We start from the raw sequence: 20,000 nt of genomic DNA on the forward strand, positions 1-20,000 counted from the left end.
TACTTCTGCTGTACTCTACTGTACTCTACTCTACCTCTACTGTACTCTACTCTACCTCTACTGTACTCTACTCTACCTCTACTCTACTGTACTCTACTTCTGCTGTACTCTACTGTACTCTACCTCTACTGTACTCTACCTCTGCTGTACTCTACTCTACCTCTACTCTACTGTACTCTACCTCTGCTGTACTCTACTGTACTCTACCTCTACTCTACTGTACTCTACCTCTGCTGTACTCTACTGTACTCTACTCTACCTCTACTGTACTCTACTCTACCTCTACTCTACTGTACTCTACCTCTACTGTACTCTACCTCTACTGTACTCTACTGTACTCTACTCTACCTCCACTCTACTGTACTCTACCTCTGCTGTACTCTACTGTACTCTACTCTACCTCTACTGTACTCTACTCTACCTCTACTCTACTGTACTCTACCTCTACTGTACTCTACCTCTGCTGTATTCTACTGTACTCTACTCTACCTCTACTGTACTCTACTCTACCTCTACTCTACTGTACTCTACCTCTGCTGTACTCTACTGTACCTCTGCTGTACTCTACTGTACTGTACTGTACTCTACCTCTACTGTACTCTACTGTACTCTACCTCTGCTGTACTCTACTGTACTCTACTCTACCTCTACTGTACTCTACTCTACCTCTACTCTACTGTACTCTACCTATACTCTACTGTACTCTACCTCTACTGTACTCTACTGTACTCTACCTCTGCTGTACTCTACCTCTGCTGTACTCTACTCTACCTCTACTGTACTCTACTCTACTCTACCTCTACTGTACTGTACTGTACTCTACTCTACCTCTACTGTACTCTACCTCTACTGTACTGTACTGTACTCTACCTCTACTGTACTGTACTCTACCTCTACTGTACTCTACCTCTACTGTACTGTACTCTACTCTACTGTACTCTACTGTACTCTACCTCTACTCTACTGTACTCTACCTCTACTGTACTCTACCTCTGCTGTATTCTACTGTACTCTACTCTACCTCTACTGTACTCTACTCTACCTCTACTCTACTGTACTCTACCTCTGCTGTACTCTACTGTACCTCTGCTGTACTCTACTGTACTGTACTGTACTCTACCTCTACTGTACTCTACCTCTGCTGTACTCTACTGTACTCTACTCTACCTCTACTGTACTCTACTCTACCTCTACTCTACTGTACTCTACCTATACTCTACTGTACTCTACCTCTACTGTACTCTACTGTACTCTACCTCTGCTGTACTCTACCTCTGCTGTACTCTACTCTACCTCTACTGTACTCTACTGTACTCTACCTCTACTGTACTGTACTGTACTCTACTCTACCTCTACTCTACTCTACCTCTACTCTACTCTACCTCTACTGTACTGTACTCTACTCTACCTCTACTGTACTGTACTCTACCTCTACTGTACTGTACTCTACCTCTACTGTACTCTACCTCTACTGTACTGTACTCTACTCTACTGTACTCTACTGTACTCTACCTCTACTGTACTGTACTCTACCTCTGCTGTGCTCTACTGTACTGTACTCTACCTCTACTGTACTCTACCTCTGCTGTATTCTACTGTACTCTACTCTACCTCTACTGTACTCTACTCTACCTCTACTCTACTGTACTCTACCTCTGCTGTACTCTACTGTACCTCTGCTGTACTCTACTGTACTGTACTGTACTCTACCTCTACTGTACTCTACTGTACTCTACCTCTGCTGTACTCTACTGTACTCTACTCTACCTCTACTGTACTCTACTCTACCTCTACTCTACTGTACTCTACCTATACTCTACTGTACTCTACCTCTACTGTACTCTACTGTACTCTACCTCTGCTGTACTCTACCTCTGCTGTACTCTACTCTACCTCTACTGTACTCTACTCTACTCTACCTCTACTGTACTGTACTGTACTCTACTCTACCTCTACTGTACTCTACCTCTACTCTACTCTACCTCTACTGTACTGTACTCTACTCTACCTCTACTGTACTGTACTCTACCTCTACTGTACTGTACTCTACCTCTACTGTACTCTACCTCTACTGTACTGTACTCTACTCTACTGTACTCTACTGTACTCTACCTCTACTCTACTGTACTCTACCTCTACTGTACTCTACCTCTGCTGTATTCTACTGTACTCTACCTCTACTGTACTCTACTCTACCTCTACTCTACTGTACTCTACCTCTGCTGTACTCTACTGTACCTCTGCTGTACTCTACTGTACTGTACTGTACTCTACCTCTACTGTACTCTACTGTACTCTACCTCTGCTGTACTCTACTGTACTCTACTCTACCTCTACTGTACTCTACTCTACCTCTACTCTACTGTACTCTACCTATACTCTACTGTACTCTACCTCTACTGTACTCTACTGTACTCTACCTCTGCTGTACTCTACTCTACCTCTACTGTACTCTACTCTACTCTACCTCTACTGTACTGTACTGTACTCTACTCTACCTCTACTGTACTCTACCTCTACTCTACTCTACCTCTACTGTACTGTACTCTACTCTACCTCTACTGTACTGTACTCTACCTCTACTGTACTGTACTCTACCTCTACTGTACTCTACCTCTACTGTACTGTACTCTACTCTACTGTACTCTACTGTACTCTACCTCTGCTGTGCTCTACTGTACTGTACTCTACCTCTACTGTACTGTACTCTACTCTACTGTACTGTACTCTACTCTACCTCTACTGTACTGTACTCTACTCTACCTCTGCTGTACTCTACTGTACTGTACTCTACCTCTACTGTATTGTACTGTACTATACCTCTACTGTACTCTACTGTACTGTACTGTACTGAACTCTACCTCTACTGTACTGTATTGTACTGTACTCTACCTCTACTTTACTCTACTGTACTGTACTGTACTGTACCTCTACTCTACTGTACTGTACTCTACCTCTGCTGCACTCTACTGTACTGTACTCTACTCTACCTCTACTGTACTGTATTGTACTGTACTGTACTCTACCTCTACTGTACTCTACTGCACTCTACTGTACTGTACTCTACTCTACCTCTACTGTACTGTACGCTACCTCTGCTGTACTCTACTGTACTGTACTCTACCTCTACTCTACTGTACTGTACTCTACCTCTACTCTACTGTACTCTACCTCTACTGTATTGTACTGTACTGTACTCTACCTCTACTGTACTCTACTGTACTGTACTGTACTCTACCTCTACTGTACTCTACTGTACTGTACTGTACTCTACCTCTACTGTACTCTACCTCTACTGTACTCTACCTCTACTGTACCTCTACTGTACTCTACCTCTACTGTACACTACTCTACTGTACATGACCTCTACTGTACAGGAGTAAATATGCGTTTCGTTCAGCCTGAGGCTTATTTCACTTTTGGTGTGAAAGGGCCTTAACATATGCCAAAAATATAACTTTTTTAATTGTTATTAAAAAACAAAAAAGCAAGCCCAGCCCAGGTGAGAAAAAGTAATGCAAATGTAATGTAACGCATTAAAAATAAAAAGTATTTTAAGTAACTAAGTAACGCAATTAGTTAGTTTTTTTTAGGAGTAACGCAATAATGTAATGCATTACTTTTAAAAGTAACTTTCCCCAACACTGGATTTATCCTCTCAGACTCTTTTCTATGAATAGAATACTCGATTGTATGTAAGCTTGTTTCCAACACTGAATAAAACATTGAGTGTGAGTCTTATTTTCTCATGGATGATCTTGCACTCTCACTCAGACTCTCCAGAGACGTGGAGTCGGGCTCGGACTACAGTCAGATGTCCTCCGCCAGCAGGGCCGGCCCGGATCTCCCGCTGCTTCTGTCTCCTCTGAGCTGCTGTTCTGAAGAGCCCCGGTCTCCGGTGCCGCTCGTGTACCAGCCTCACGACTGCAGCTCAGCGTGTGCGCCGACGCTTCCCGCTCACTCCGACTGGTTCCTGGGACAGAACCCACTGCGGGTGCCCATGCTGTACCAGTTCCAGCGCCACTGCGCGCGGGTCCAGGCCGAGCCGGACGAGTGTGAGGACGCAGACGTGCTTTATAAGGCGCCGTGTGGGCGGAGCCTGCGCTCGATTGACGAAGTGTTTCAGTTCCTGCGTGAGTCCGACACTCTGGGCGTGCTGCAGCCGAGCAACTTCAGCTTTGATGCGCAGATCGTTCCCGAAAATCATGCGCCAGCTCCCGCCTCTCCAGCGCTCCTGTTCGAGCGGGACCTCAGCCGCGGGATCGAGCCAGTTCCCGTGCCTCTGTTTAACGATGTGGACGGGACACGGGTGAAGGAGTTTCGCTACCGTAAGGAACGCTGGCCTCACGGATGCTTCCTCAGCGCGGAGCCGTTCTTCTCAGCGTGCTGCGACTGCACTGACGTCTGCGCAGACGCTGAAACCTGTGCTTGTGTTCGGCTGACGGCCAGAGGAGGCGCTCAAGCTTACACACACCAGAGACTGAGCCAGCCTGTGCGGGCAGGGTGAGTCCGGGGGGTTGTGTTGTGTTGTGTTGTGTTGGGTTGGGTTGGGTTGTGTTGGGTTAACAGATGACTTGGGTTGACCCGGAGGTGCTCATGCTTACACACACCAGAGACTGAGCCAGCCTGTGCGGGCAGGGTGAGTCTGTTGTGTTGTGTTGGGTTGGGTTAACAGATGACTTGGGTTGACCCGGAGACGCTCATGCTTACACACGCCAGAGACTGAGCCAGCCTGTGCGGGCAGGGTGAGGTGGAGGGGCTGGGCTGAACGTTTTGTTTTGTTGGGTTGAGTTAGGTTAACAGATGAGTTGGGTTGAGTTAAGTTGGGTAAAGTTGAGCTGAGTTGTTGTGTTTTGTTGTGTTTTGTTGTGTTTTGTTGTGTTTTGTTGTGTTTTGTTGGGTTGGGTTGGGTTGGGTTGGGTTGAGTTAGGTTGAGTTAAGAGATGAGTTGGGTGAAGTTGGGTTGAGTTAGGTTGTGTTTCGTTGGGTTAAGTTCAGTAGAGTTGGGTTGAACTGAGTTGTATTTTGTTGGGTTGAGTTAAGAGATGAGATGAGATCTCTTGATGAGACGCTTACAGACACCAGAGACTAAGCCAGCCTGTCGGGGCAAGGTAAGCGGAGGGGCTGCGCTGAACTGGGTTGAGTTAAGAGATGAGTTTTGTGAAGTTGAACTGAATTGAGTCATGTTGGGTTGAGTTAGGTTGTGTTCTGTTGGGTTAAGTTCAGTAGAGTTGGGTTGAGCTGGGTTTGGGTTTTGTTGGGTTGAGTTGTTTTGTTGGGTTAAAGGGATGGTTCGGGGTAAAATCAACCTAGGGTCCTTTGCACCATGACCTCGAGCCGAACACCCCCCAGAAGCCTTTTTCCCTTGGTCGAACATTATTAAAGTTAGAGCTTATTTAGAGAAATCAGCTGGATGGCTTAGTGCAGGCGCTAACAGATCCAAGGGCGTATCTGGTTAATTATTTCAATAATAATGTCCAGAATGGTACCAAACTTCTACAGTAGCACTAGCACAAATAGGGTCTGTACTCATAAAACGAGGCATTGGAAAGTTTGTAAGTACATCAGGAGTTTATTTAAATAACACTTGCCTGATGTCTAATGCTACCTCTTACCCGGACGCCGAGGTCACTTCAGTGATTTGGGAAAAGCATGTAAAAGTCCTGCAGAAAGCGATGCATAAGGATGTAGTGTAACGACGCCCAGTTCCAGGAATGCACTAATATTTTGTTAGTAGTACCAGTTTGCAACAATTATTAGTTAACACTTTGTTGTCAACTTTGCGGAAAAAATAATAATTTGTTGTTACACTACATCCTTATGCATCACTTTCTGCCAGGACTTTTACAGGCTTTTCCCAAATCACAGAAGTGACGTCGGTGTCCGGGTTAGCAGGAGCATGAGCCGTCAGGCAAGTGTTATTTAAGTAAACTTCTATATAAGTTTCAATGAAAGAAATATTAGTTAGAAAGAAAGAAAGATTAGAAAGAAAGAAAGAAAGATTAGAAAGAAAGAAAGAAAGAAAGAAAGAAAGAAAGATTAGTTAGAAAGAAAGAAAGATTAGTTAGAAAGAAAGAATGAAAGATTAGTTGGAAAGAAAGAAACTCCTGGGCATTATTAGTGGGGTAATTTACGAGATACAGCCTTGGATCCGTTAGCGCCTGCACTAAACCCTTCAGCTGATTTCTCTAAATAAGCTCTTTAACTTTAATAATGTTCAACCAAGGGGAAAAGGGCTTCTGGGGGGTGTTCGGCTCGGGGTCATGGTGCAAAGGACCCTAGGTTTATTTTTCTCCGAACGATCCCTTAAGTTGGGTTGAGTTCAGTTGTGTTGCGTTGTGTTGTGTTGCGTTGTGTTGTGTTGTGTTGTGTTGTGTTGAGTTGAGTTGGGTTGGGTTGGGTTGTGCAGGTTGTTTGAGTGCGGCCCCTGGTGCGGCTGCCAGAAGAGCCGGTGCCAGAACCGTGTGGTGCAGAAGGGTCTGCGTGTGCGACTGCAGGTGTTCAGGACACTGGACCGGGGCTGGGCCGTACGCTGCCGGGACGACCTCGACCAGGGCACCTTCATCTGCATCTATGCAGGTACACACACACATACACACACACACACACACACACAAACACACACTCAACTAAAACTCTAACCATAAATTTGTTTTTCATTTACTTAGGAAAAATAAACATTAACTAAAAAATAAAAAAATAAATGTATCATTTTCGGATATATGAAAGAAATGTCTTATACCGTCTCCTAACTAGATAAGAGATCCCAGTGACTCTCCACACCACTGTTATGTAGTGATTTTTGTTGTGTGTTTTTGACATTTTTATTAGTCTTTTTTAAATATGTAAAATTTGAACTAAAATCTAATGGACATCAATAAAAATGTTTTGTAGTTCAGTAGTCAACATTTGAAGTGGATCAAAACCTTTAATCAAAGTTATACATGAATTTTGAACAATACCCGTTCTTGTCTTAGGACGACTTTGATAAACTTTTTTGATCCACTTCAGATGTTGACGACTGCATATCAGCCTCAGTTTGTTACTCTCTTTAGCGAGTGTGTTGATGCGGTGTGTGTTGTCCAGGTGTGGTCCTCCGACTGGAGTCGAGCGCCGAGGAGCCGCCGGATCTCAGCCGAGAGCCGCCCGTGTCTGATGACGAGGTGGAGGTGGTGGAGGAGTGGACTCTTCCCTCGGGCCCGAAGGAGACGCTGGACTGCTCTCCGCCACTGCACGTCCCGGTGATCCAGAGACCTGCCGATCAGCTTCCGGTCAGTGCCGATCAGCTTCCGGTCAGTGCCGATCAGATCCCGGTCAGTGCCGATCAGATCCCGGTCAGTGCCGATCAGATCCCGGTCAGTGCCGATCAGATCCCGGTCAGTGCTGATCACACGTGTTCAATTCAATTCACGTTTATTTGTATAGCTCTTTTCACAATACACATAATTTCAAAGCAGCTTTGCAGAGATGACAGGAAAATAATGCAACAAAGTTTGTTTCCAGAAGAAAATATCGTCACAGTCCAGCTTAAGAAAGTTGATGTTTCATTTTTGTTGTAAAAAAGTTATTAATTTAGTTACATTTAGTATAACTGAGTATCATCAGTATAACAATGGAAATGAATTCCATGTTTTCTTATGATATTACCAAGTGGCAGCATATATATTGAAAATAGCAGAGGGCCTAACACAGATCCTTGAGGCACTCCATAATTTACTGACATTATCTTAGATTGTTCACAAAATGGTAACGGTCTGATAGATCCGATCTAAACCACCGTAATGCCTGTCTTAATATGTGTTTCTTCAATCCAATGAACTGCCGTCAGTGTAGATGTTTCCCTGTTTCAGGAGCAGGAGCAGAGCGTCCCGTCGCTGGACGGCAGTGAGACAGGTACAGTATGAGCTCGCTCAACACATGCACTGCATTTAGAGCGGCTTCGGGACTGTGTGTGTGTGTGTGTGTGTGTGTGTGTGTGTGTGTAGAGCATGAGGTCTCGAGGAAGAAGCCCAGATTAACGCTCCCCGAATCGAACGGACACGCCGACAGCGCTGAGATCACGTCACACAAGCATCAGGACAAAGCCTATTACCTGGACGCCTCTAAAGAAGGAAACGTGGCCCGATTCATCAACGTACGTCCCCAGCTTCTCATTACAACAGAGAAGAACTTTTTCATTATGAGATTCAAAAATACAAATTGAGATGAAAAGTTGAAATTCACTTTGTAATCATTTTTAATTTGTCATAATATTGATTTTTATTGTCATAATTTACAATTTTTACTCATTTAGTCATAATTTTTACATTTTATGATATGATTTTTTTTGTGATAACTTTTACTGTTTGTCGTCAATTTGACTTTGTCATAATTGAATATACTCACAATTTAATTTAGTCATAATTTCGACTTGTCATAATTGCTTTTTTATGTGATAATTTTTACTTTGTCATTATTTTGACTGTCAATTATTAGTCAATTTAATTTAGTAAATTTTTAGCATAATTTCTTAGTATGTCATAATTTCAACTTTTTGTCATAATTGATTTTTTGTCAATTCTGACTCATTGTGTCTTTTTAGTATTAATTTTGTCATAATTTAATTGTTGTAATTTCAACTTTTTATGCCATAATTATTTTTATTTTTTTTGTCATTATTTAGATTTTTTTGTTTAATTTAGTCATAATTTCGACTGTCATATTGACTTTTAGTCATAATTGAATTTAGTCATAATTGAATTGTCATAATTTCGACTTTTTATGTGATAATTTTTACTTTGACTAAAAATTGACAATAAAGTCAAAATAATGACAATTTAATTGTCAATTATTAGCATAATTTCTTAGTATGTCATAATTTCAACTTTTTGTCATAATTGATTTTTTGTCAATTCTGACTCATCGTTTTGACTTTTTAGTAATAATTTTGTTACATTTTAATTGGAATTTCAACTTTTTATGCCATAATTATATTGTTTTTGTTGTCATCATTTAGATTTTGTAGTTTAATTTAGTCATAATTTATTTAAATTTAGTCATAATTTCTAGAGTCATAGTTTTGACTTATAATTATGACTTGTCATTATTATGATTTACAAATGCATGATTTCTTATGTGGCTGAAATGGGCTTCCATCATAAGAACTAGTGCTAATTAAAGTATCAGTGATGGGCTGATATTGAATCAGTCATGTTTGAGTATGTTCTTGCTGATCAGCTTGAGAAGTGATGAATGTGTAATAATGATTGACAGTAATGCGAGTTCTTCTCCTGCAGCACAGCTGTGAGCCCAACCTCTTCATCCAGAACGTCTTCGTCGACACACACCACCCACAGTTCCCTCTCATCGCCTTCTTCACTAACAGGTGACAGTCATCAGTCATGCTTGAGATTATTCACAATGATAAACAGGAAAATAACTGAATCAATGATGCAAACTTCAGCGTACGGACCGTAGACGCCGGCTGTGTGACGCAGGGAAAGAAACGTGACTGTTTGTTTGTGTGATTTCTCAGGTCAGTTAAAGCTGGAACTGAACTGACCTGGAACTACTCGCACACACCGGGCAGTGACCCGGATCATGAGGTGAGCTGTCGCTGTGGCAACACCAGCTGTCAATCACTCGTCATCTGACACTCTCTGATCAACCTCTGCATTTCCTGAATCAAACCGGATGTTGTTGTGCTTCTTTGAGCTGTTTTTATGCAGCAGCCAGAGCTCAAATAAAGTCGAGTCGAGCAAAACTCTGTCTTGTTTTCTCTTACTTTAAAACATCTTGAACTAATGACTTAGCAGAAACTTGTATACAAATGAACACATGCAAATGACCAGAAACTAGATGAGCAGACAACACTGAAATAACTCGACTAGTCTGGATCAGTGCGAGTTCAACAGAAGTTCAACACAAACATGTTCTTTTGAAGGTTTCACAAGGTCAGTGAATGCCACAAGCATGAAAGGACCTGAAAACCACAGACAGTTTTGATCTCATCAGAGACTTTAAGTTACAGCACTTTATACAGTACAGACTGACTCCAAACAGCTTCACAGGAATAAACAATCAAGTGTGCACTTCAAATATTAAACTATTGTCTATTGAATCTGAATTAGAGTCATAATTCAGATCAGTGGTGATTCAATTCAGCATGGCAATGTTGCAAATTTCAGTTATGAACAATTTAATTTCAGGTGTAGACAATAACTTTACAAAACAATCTCTTACTTTAATTTCCTATTATCACTGTAAAGCTACTGTTAAAAGCGGTATATAAGTGACTTGACAGAATATTCTAATTGAAGATAGTTAACTCCACATCAGCAACATGAATTCATTAACTAACTATTCAGAAACGTCCTGTTGCTTCTACACGTCACTTTTCTCGAGTCGCTCCATCATCGTCCGACTCCAGTTTAAACTCTGTGCCGGGAGCAGCAGCTCATTTGCATTTAAAGGGACACACGAAACAACGCTTTTACTGACCCTCAAAAAGGGACAATTTTAACATGAAGTAAAAAATTATCTGTGGGGTATTTTGAGCTAAAACTTCACACACACACACTGGGGACATCAGAGACTTATTTTATATCTTCTGAAAAGGGGCATTATACCACCCCTTTAAGTCTTTCAAGCCCAGGATTGAGAAACCAAAGTTCATCAGTTATGAAACAAATTCAGATCAGTTCAAGTGTTAATGTTACATAGTTCATCAATTATGAAAGGAATTAAATTCAGTTTAATCGTGTCAGTGATGAAAAGTACATCAGTTATAAAAGGAATTCAATTCACTTCAATAGTGTCACGGTCAATGTTACAAAGTTCATCAATTATGAAATAAATTTAATTCAAGTGTCAATGTTGAATAGTTCATCAATTATGAAAGGACTTCAATATAGTGTCAATGTTGCAAACTACTGGCTATGAGACTCAAAGCAGCGTTACAGAACACAATAATGTCATTCCATGTTGTTTCAATTCTGTTAAATTTTGCAAAGCTCAATTATTAAACAGCTTCTGTTGAGCTGCTTTATTTCTTAAACTAAATCTGGTTCATAATCGGACATTGACATGGTTATTGAACCAAATGAAACATGTTTTTAGAGCCTTTTCACAGCAGAATGGAAGACAATAGTGCCAGTATTCAGTTAATCACTGAACCAATTTAGTTTTATTAGTGCTCAATTATGAACCAAATTCAGCCACAGAAGACTATGTCGATCAGCTCAACTCTGGTTCTCATCTGAGTGTCAGTGCAGTTCAATCAATATTACAGGTCTTTAAAATTCCAGGCTTTAGAAGTAGCATTAAGATTAGTTATACAGGCCTATATAAAATAAAAAAAGCCAGATATTGTATTAAAAACGCATTTTTATTAATACCGTTGAGATGAAAGTGCTAAAACCATGAGTCCTCTCAGTCAGAAGTCCTGGGACTCGGCCTGTTTGCTGGTGTTCGGGTCTCGGGCTGCTTTGGTCTTCTTGGGCAGGAGTTGGGCCTGGATGTTGGGCAGAACTCCTCCCTCAGAGATCGTGACTCCGCCCAGCAGCGCGTTCAGCTCCTCGTCGTTGCGCACCGCTAGCTGGATGTGACGCGGCGCGATGCGTAGCTTCTTGTTGTCACGGCACGCGTTGCCCGCGAGCTCCAGCACCTCCGCGCACAGGTACTCGATGACCGCGGCCAGATACACCGACGCTCCGGAGCCGATGCGCGACGCGTAGTTTCCCTTCCGCAGGAGACGCGCGACGCGGCCCACCGGGAACTGGAGCCCCGCGCGGGAGGAGCGCGACACGGACGCCTTGGGCTTCGCTGCAGTTACGAGCTTCTTACCGCGGCCAGACATGATGAGCAGATCTAGAGGAGACAAACCATCGGTTAATCGGAACTCTGGTCGAGTACCCGAAAGTAGGCAAAGGAGTGAAGTCGAATGAGAAGCAAAGTGCCAGTGAAGATATTAATTTCTGAACAACACTCATCTAAAAAGTCGAGTACCTGAAGATTTACAAGTAGGCTAGTCAAGTTGCAAAGTAGTGAAGCAACTTAAGTTTGACAGAAAAGTCATGATTAGAAACTGAATTTGACAATAACCAAAGTGATCGATTCAGATGACTAAAACTCGAGTACCTGAAGAGTCACGTGGAGATTTACAAGTAGTCAAGATGCAAAGTAGAAAAGTAACTTGTTTATAACAGAGTGACGATTAGAAGTTGCATTTGACAATAAGTGCCAGTGAAGTGACCGAATCATCTGAACAACGCTGACCTAAAACACTAATCGAGTATATGAATAAAGTAGATTTTTACAAGTTGCAAATGAGTATAGCAACTATCAAAGTGTGACCATTCTGATTTAAAAAGAAACAGAAAACATAAATTTACACGTTTAACACAAACAAGGAACAAGCAGTAAAGCGGATTAATTCATATCTGAGAACCTAGTCTTTTATTACTGGATTTTAAAGTTGCAAATGAGCAAAGAAACTTAAGTTTATGACAGAGAGTCATGATTAGAAATTGAATTTAACAATAAGCAAAGTGACTGATTCATCTGAACAATGCTGATCTATAACAAAGTTGAGTACTTGAACAATCACACAGATTTTCACTATATCATGTTGCAAATAAGTGAAGTTTCCGTAACAAATAAAATCTGATTTAACGCAAACACTAGTGCAACACAAACTCACCTGTTTAACACAAACAAGCAGTAAAGCTGTTAAACTCATATCTGAGCGTTTTGTCTTTTATACTGGAGCTTAATTGGGTTTCATTGAAATTCGCCTGTGCCAATTAAAGACTGCTGGCCAATCAGCTGTTAGAATTCATTCTATTGTAAATGATCAATTAGAGGGAGTTTTTCACATTTCAACACTTTGTAAACTTTAAGTTAAATAAATTGTAGAATGCAGTCATTTTAAAAAGCTATTTGCTTACAATAAACTTGTTTGTATTGCTAATATTTCAATTGCTTATAACAATATTGATTGACTAAAGTATCTTGAATTTGGTGTATATAAAGTTCATTACTAAAGTTGTACTTGCTTACAGAGCACTGAATGGTTTAGCTCCGCAGTGCTTGAGCGAGCTCTTAAACGTACAGTATGTAATTTTTTCGCCACTAGGGGTCGCTAACCTCTTTACAATAACAAAGGTGTAGTTTGATGACGCAACATTTGCTAAGAATTATGGATCTTGTCGTCAACGTCAAGCCGACCGATCTAATAATGTTTATGGATACATCGATGTTTTTATCATGACTGTGATATGAAGCCGGTCGGGATTGCTAAGAGACAGCTATCAGCTCCACACGCGAGTCCCGCGGATATAAAAGGAATATGGACATTTCATTCTACCGAACTACACGCAAGTGCAGAATTACTACTCACAGGTCAGTTTATGAGACAAATGAAACTTGTAACGCAGCGCTGTTTCACTTGGTCTAACATTACACTATCACACTAAACTACATTTCAATGTGTTGCAATGTATGTGTTAGTTTGTCTGTATGAGACTAGCAGTAAACTAGATCAACATTAGAATAACATACAGATCATATTCTAACATTTTATCATTGTTGAACTATATAACATTGATTAGTTTTATGTAAATGTGCTCACCTGTTTAATAAAGTACATGTAGGAGTGGTCGAAGTCTCGGACGTGGAGCTCTCGTTTATATATTGTCTATGGGAGCTCTCTGCATCTCGAAAACACTGCGCTGATGTTGACTCTCGTTTTAGTTCTTTTTTATCCAAAGTCTGCTTGCCATGGTCCATAATGTTTGAACGAAACAACAACAGCGTGCAGATAGACATTGCGAACTGCACAGTTGTCCACGTCTGTCGCCTTGGTTACTATCAGACGGCTCTGGTTCATAGCTCTGGTTACCATGGCAGCACGAGCGGAAACCAGGGACAACGCGGATATGACGCCATTGACGGCGACAAAGCGGAAATAAAGAAACGTGTCTTCGAATTAAATTACAAATTTCTCCTGGTTTGAAAGTTGTTGGAAACAGTCGGGATAATGTAAGTACACAACTAAAAAAATATATATAACATATAGTGATTTTTGCTATTTTTAAAGCAAAAAAGTTACATATTGTGCCTTTAACGCATTATAGTCCTTCACGTCTATTGCGATCTCAAAACTCCGGCCAGTTGATGATACCTAGAATATCTAAATCGACTGCTGGCGGTAGATCCCTCTCCTATTTAGCTCCAAAACTCTGGAAGAGTCTTCCTAACATTGTCCAGGAAGCAGACACACTCTATCTGTTCAAAGCTAGATTAAACATCTCTTTGACCTAGCAAAAAAATGCTGGGTTGTTTTAACCCAATTTTGGGTCAAATATGGACTAACCCAACATTGGGTTAAAAATGCAATTTAAAAATGGACAAATTGCATTGGTTACATTAAAAATGTAACCCAACAGCTGGGTCTGTAAAACTAACTTTATCTGGACAATAACATTATCCTAGAGCTGCTGTAAAGCCTAAACACTGTTACTGTAATCTCCTGTTTTCACTGTAAAGCTCTGAAACTCTATGTTAAAGCGCTGTATAAATGAAGGAGACTTGAACTATGATTCAGCAGAAGCTTGTATACAAATGAACACATGCAAATGACCAATACAGGTGTAAACTAGATGAGCAGACACTGAAATAACTCGACTAGTCTGGATCAGTGGCGAGTTCAACAGAAGTTCAACACAAACATGTTCTTTTGAAGGCTTCACGAGGTCAGTGAATCAGAGCTGAGGCCACAAGCATGAAAGGACCTGAAAACCACAGACACGAAGCACAGATAGTGTTGACCTCATCTGAGACTTTAAGTTGCACTTTGTACAGATTGATTCCAAACAACTTCAGGAATAAACAAAACCAATTGTGCATAATTAAACTTTGAGATTGAGTCCACACTGAATATTACAGGTCTTTAAAATTCCAGGTTTTAGAAGTCTGATGCAGTAGTTATATAGGCCTATATAAAATAAAAAAGCCAGATATTGTATAAAAACACATTTTTATTAATACCGTTGAGATGAAAGTGCTAAAAACATGAGTCCTCTCAGTCAGAAGTCCTGGGACTCGGCCGGTTTGCTGGTGTTCGGGTCTCGGGCTGCTTTGGTCTTCTTGGGCAGGAGTTGGGCCTGGATGTTGGGCAGAACTCCTCCCTCAGAGATCGTGACTCCGCCCAGCAGCGCGTTCAGCTCCTCGTCGTTGCGCACCGCTAGCTGGATGTGACGCGGCGCGATGCGTAGCTTCTTGTTGTCACGGCACGCGTTGCCCGCGAGCTCCAGCACCTCCGCGCACAGGTACTCGATGACCGCGGCCAGATACACCGACGCTCCGGAGCCGATGCGCGACGCGTAGTTTCCCTTCCGCAGGAGACGCGCGACGCGGCCCACCGGGAACTGGAGCCCCGCGCGGGAGGAGCGCGACACGGACGCCTTGGGTTTCGCTGCGGTTACGAGCTTCTTACCGCGGCCAGACATGATGAGCAGATCTAGAGGAGACAAACCATCGGTTAATCGGAACTCTGGTCGAGTACCCGAAAGCAGGCAAAGGAGTGAAGTCGAATGACAAAGTGATCAATTTATCTGAACGTCGCTGATCTAAAAAGTCGAGTACCTGAAGATTTACAAGTAGGCTAGTCAAGATGCAAAGTAGGAAAGCAACTTAAGTATATGACCGAAAGAGTCATGATTAGAAACTGAATTTGACAATAACCAAAGTGATCGATTCATGATTCACCTGAACTAAAAACAGTTTGACAGAAATAGTGACGATTAGAACTTGAATTTAACGCTAAGTGATTGATTCTGAACAAGGCTGATCTAAAACAAAGTTGAGTATTTGAAAAAAAAAAAGAAAAAAAAAAACACACAGATTTTCACTATAGTCATGTTGCAAATAAGTGAAGTTTTCTTAACAAATTTAACACAAACAGCGCAACACACACACACTCACCTGTTTAACACAAACAAGCAGTAAAGCTGTTTAACTCATATCTGAGCGTTTTGTCTTTTATACTGGAGCTTAATTGGGTTTCATTGAAAGTCGCCTGTGCCAATTAAAGACTGCTGGCCAATCAGCTGTTTATCGTTATACTGTGAACGATCAATAGAGGGAGTTTGTACGAGTGCATTTTTAAAACTTAACACTTTTTAAAACTTAAGTTAAATAAATTGTGGAATGCAGTCATTTAAAAAAAGCTTTTTTGCTTATAATAAGATTGTTTATATAATAATATCTGAATTCCTTATGACAATATTGATTACATGCATTTGGTATCATGCATTTTTTGTAATTTAACATTTTTTGGTAATTAATAATAATAATTTATTATAATAATCATTTCTATTTTATTTTATTTTTTCAAGTCAAGACTAAAGGGAAAAATGTATTTGCATTTTCACGATGTTCTGTAATGCCTTTTATGCTTTAACATCGAGTAGTTTTAGTGAGATATTAAAATATGAATAGGAGGTTTGATCAGGGTGCAGCAAGAGAATCGCGATGCTTTCATCACAGCTTTCATAATTCATGTTTGTGCTGTAAGCACGTGTTGTGTTCACGTGACTATTTTGATCATGTGACCATTTGTTGTGGAGCTCACGCGTATAATCAAATGAATCGTGGTCGGTGTTTGTGATCAGTGACTCTGTGATCATATGAATCATTTGTGTTCGATGCTCACACAGTGACTCTTTGGTTAAATAAATCATTAGTGTTCAGTGTGTACAGTGACTCTGTGATCATATGAATCAATTGTGTTCTGTTAGTGACTCTATGGTTATATGAATCATTTGTGTTCATTAGTGACTCTGTGGTCATATGAATCATTAGTGTTTACAGTGACTCTGTGGTCATATGAATCATTAGTGTGTACAGTGACTCTGTGGTCATATGAATCATTAGTGTGTACAGTGACTCTGTGGTCATATAACCCTGGTGTTGTTGCGTCGCAGCGGTCAGTCATGTGTCGCGCGTTGCTCGCGGTGTTTCTGACGCTCGTGTTGGCTCGTTATTATGATTCGGTGTCGGTTCCTCCGCATGAGGAGGTGGCCCGGATGGCTCGGTTCGTGGTCCACAAGTGTGACTGGGCTTCGATGGCCACGATCTCCACCCATGACCCCGTGAAGGGACAGCCGTTCTCCAACGCGTTCTCCATCAGCGACGGGCCCGTGGGCAACGGAACCGGGACCCCGTACATGTACCTGACCCACATGGAGATCTCCGTGCAGGACCTGCAGGTACAAACACGGCCATCAGTGTGGTCAATAACCACTGACACATCTCACACATGACTCAAATACAGTTACAGCACCCTTACCAGCATTTACCATGGTTTTACTATAGTAACTCTAACTGTGGGAAGCAGATGCCCAGCCGTCATTTCACCGGTTAATAGACCAGATAGTCTATTACACTCACCAATTATTTTAATATATTAATATAGTCCGGCCATGAGCAACACACTTCTAGTCAAAATAACCTAAATTTGGTTACATATGTCGCTTTTTGCCAAATAAATTGCGAGAATTTTCAGGTGTGTGTGTTTGGTTTCATTTCGTCACTCATTTCATTTCTTTGTTATCTAATTGATGACTAGTCTATGCTTGGTTATACGGCCCAAAGTTTGCCTTGTTTTAGAGTAGGCATCCGGGCTGTGTTTGGACGGCTATTAGACGTCTTTTAAACGTAAAATTGATTGCTGGGTGGGTATGTTGTCTTATATGTTGTACATTCATAATAAATGATATATGAACAACCCTTCAGATTCAGAATATAGATATGAACAGAACTGGAAAGTTTGGTGAGTGTAAAGTTGCTTAAGTGGAGATTTATGACTCAAATCTACAGATACAGATAAAGTGCACTAAAATAAACACTTAAATGTGTTTTGGATGTTTTCTTTCCGCTAGTCTGAAAGAAGAAGACTGTTATGAAAGCAAATAGAGCTCATAACTGAGCAGAGCATGAAAACACTGGTTTAGCCTGTAGAGAGACACGTTAAACTGCAAAGAATGATGGTAAAACGGTCTTAGAAGTGAACTTGATCTATACTGAGAAACTATGGAAGCTTGAGTCCGCCACAAAATAAAACATTTTAAAAGATAATTGCGACTTTTTATCTCACAATTGCGAATTTACATCTCGCAATTCTGACTTTATCGCAATTGCGACTTTACATCACGCAATTCTGACTTTATCGCAATTGCGACTTTACATCACGCAATTCTGACTTTATAACATAATTGCGAGTTTATATCTTTTCTCAGAATTGCGAGATATAAAGTCCAATTCTAAGGGAAAAAAAAGACGGACTTTTTAGTGTATATCTCACAATTCTGACTTTATATTTCGCAATTGCAACTTTATTTCTCAGAATTGCGACTTTATTTCTCACAATTCTGACTTCATATCTCGCAATTGTGAGAAAAAAAGTCGCAATTATTATTATTTATTTATTATTGAGTGGCGGAAACAAGCTTCCATAAGAAACTGCAGTAGTCTAGCGCTGTGAGGCTTTAGGGGTCAGCGTGAGTCAGCGAGAGTTTATCAGCATTCAGCAGAACTCATGAACTCAACAACATCAACACACACACACACACACACACTGCAAAACCTCATATCACGATCTTATAACGCTATCATGATCTTCTCAGTTATGAGACGTGCTGTTCAGAATATCCAGACTGGAACAAGCCTCTTTAAAACACAGCATTAAACAATCAGTTAATAGTCATTAGACCCGGAGTTAAACTTTAAAACACCGCACTCACTGTACGAGTGTAATATTGATTCTCATTAAAGCTGCTGAAGTTCTTCAGTCGAGAGCAGTGAGGGATGTTGTGTTTGTCTTTTGTTGAACATTAATAAGGCATCAGGTTTGATGAGGCTTTAAGACCGAACGCATGGATCTAATATAACGTCACGCATCCGATGTCTTTCCCAGACGTTTATCCTCGTTCCTGTCTGTCACATGACTCACATCAGGAGCATCACACGTGCTAATGAAAAGATTATTTCTTTAGGCAGAAAACGATCTATTACTGTAGTATGACAGCATGTCTGGGGATTCAAACAAAAAAGGCAAAATAATAAACAAAACAACACACAGTGTTCCTCGGAAGGGTTGTGTTCCCGTATAGTTATCCCGTTCATAAAGCTGACCGTGTGTGTGACGCGTACAAGTAACTCGAGTTATGTAATCAGATTACTTTTTAAAAGTTACTTGTAAAGTAACGCATTACTTTTAAATTTACAACTAAATATCAGAGTTACTTTTTCAAATAAGTAACACAAGTTACTTTGTTTTCGCATTTATTGACTGACAGCTGTCCTGTCCGCATGCTGAGAGGTCGTAAGGTCACGGTCGTAAGGTCGCGGTCGTAAGGTCGCGGTCGTAAGGTCACGGGCGTAAGGTCACGGGCGTAAGGTCACGGGCGTAAGGTCACGGGCGTAAGGTCACGGGCGTAAGGTCACGGGCGTAAGGTCACGGGCGTAAGGTCACGGCGTAAGGTCACGGGCGTAAGGTCACGGGCGTAAGGTCACGGGCGTAAGGTCACGGGCGTAAGGTCACGGGCGTAAGGTCACGGCGTAAGGTCACGGGCGTAAGGTCGCGGGCGTAAGGTCGCGGTCGTAAGGTCACGGGCGTAAGGTCGCGGGCGTAAGGTCACGGGCGTAAGGTCACGGCGTAAGGTCACGGGCGTAAGGTCACGGTCGTAAGGTCGCGGTCGTAAGGTCACGGGCGTAAGGTCGCGGTCGTAAGGTCACGGGCGTAAGGTCACGGGCGTAAGGTCACGGCGTAAGGTCACGGGCGTAAGGTCACGGGCGTAAGGTCACGGCGTAAGGTCGCGGGCGTAAGGTCACGGGCGTAAGGTCGCGGTCGTAAGGTCACGGGCGTAAGGTCGCGGGCGTAAGGTCACGGGCGTAAGGTCGCGGTCGTAAGGTCACGGGCGTAAGGTCACGGGCGTAAGGTCACGGCGTAAGGTCACGGG

At 41.7% G+C, this 20,000-nt stretch overlaps 4 protein-coding genes across 7 annotated transcripts in view; 2 read left to right on the top strand and 2 right to left on the bottom strand.

Annotated features, from left to right (window-relative positions):
- setdb2 (SET domain bifurcated histone lysine methyltransferase 2) overlaps window positions 1–9,736 on the top strand; it is a 17,819-nt gene extending 8,083 nt beyond the window's left edge. The window contains exons 6-12 of one of the 3 annotated variants that reach the window (XM_079864032.1): window positions 3,775–4,503; window positions 6,410–6,579; window positions 7,087–7,376; window positions 7,851–7,893; window positions 7,986–8,134; window positions 9,276–9,364; window positions 9,515–9,736. In XM_079864032.1, coding sequence (XP_079720158.1) covers window positions 3,775–4,503; window positions 6,410–6,579; window positions 7,087–7,376; window positions 7,851–7,893; window positions 7,986–8,134; window positions 9,276–9,364; window positions 9,515–9,632 — 1,588 coding nt within the window. In that variant the 3' untranslated portion in view covers window positions 9,633–9,736. The remainder of the gene's footprint in view (window positions 1–3,774; window positions 4,504–6,409; window positions 6,580–7,086; window positions 7,377–7,850; window positions 7,894–7,985; window positions 8,135–9,275; window positions 9,365–9,514) is intronic. The other 2 variants (XM_079864033.1, XM_079864034.1) reach the window with 2 other exon arrangements.
- A 1,619-nt stretch (window positions 9,737–11,355) lies between these two features.
- Window positions 11,356–12,727, bottom strand: h2af1al (H2A histone family member 1a like). Its single transcript, XM_079849998.1, has 2 exons — window positions 12,680–12,727; window positions 11,356–11,847 (listed from the first exon to the last, which is right to left on the bottom strand). The coding sequence occupies exon 2, from the start codon at window positions 11,834–11,836 to the stop codon at window positions 11,414–11,416; it is 423 nt and encodes a 140-aa protein (XP_079706124.1). The 5' UTR covers window positions 11,837–11,847; window positions 12,680–12,727; the 3' UTR covers window positions 11,356–11,413.
- Window positions 12,728–15,050: 2,323 nt separating this feature from the next.
- Window positions 15,051–16,046, bottom strand: LOC307146133 (histone H2A-like). Its single transcript, XM_079849988.1, has 2 exons — window positions 15,964–16,046; window positions 15,051–15,499 (listed from the first exon to the last, which is right to left on the bottom strand). Exon 2 carries the CDS (start codon window positions 15,486–15,488, stop codon window positions 15,066–15,068), a length of 423 nt encoding a protein of 140 aa, XP_079706114.1. The 5' UTR covers window positions 15,489–15,499; window positions 15,964–16,046; the 3' UTR covers window positions 15,051–15,065.
- Window positions 16,047–16,818: 772 nt separating this feature from the next.
- Window positions 16,819–20,000, top strand: part of creg1 (cellular repressor of E1A-stimulated genes 1) — an 8,305-nt gene continuing 5,123 nt past the window's right edge. The window contains exon 1 of one of the 2 annotated variants that reach the window (XM_079864052.1): window positions 16,819–17,249. In XM_079864052.1, the coding sequence (XP_079720178.1) occupies window positions 16,974–17,249 (276 nt within the window). In that variant the 5' untranslated portion in view covers window positions 16,819–16,973. The remainder of the gene's footprint in view (window positions 17,250–20,000) is intronic. The other variant, XR_013820344.1, reaches the window with a different exon arrangement.

This window comes from Squalius cephalus (genome assembly GCF_949319135.1).
Source record: "Squalius cephalus genome assembly, chromosome: 2".
Taxonomy (NCBI): domain Eukaryota; kingdom Metazoa; phylum Chordata; class Actinopteri; order Cypriniformes; family Leuciscidae; genus Squalius; species Squalius cephalus.

What these genes read in the sequence shown, in the direction of transcription:
- h2af1al (XM_079849998.1), bottom strand. Translation starts at nt 11,836, where the DNA reads ATGTCTGGCCGCGGTAAGAAGCTCGTAACTGCAGCGAAGCCCAAGGCG.
- LOC307146133 (XM_079849988.1), bottom strand. Translation starts at nt 15,488, where the DNA reads ATGTCTGGCCGCGGTAAGAAGCTCGTAACCGCAGCGAAACCCAAGGCG.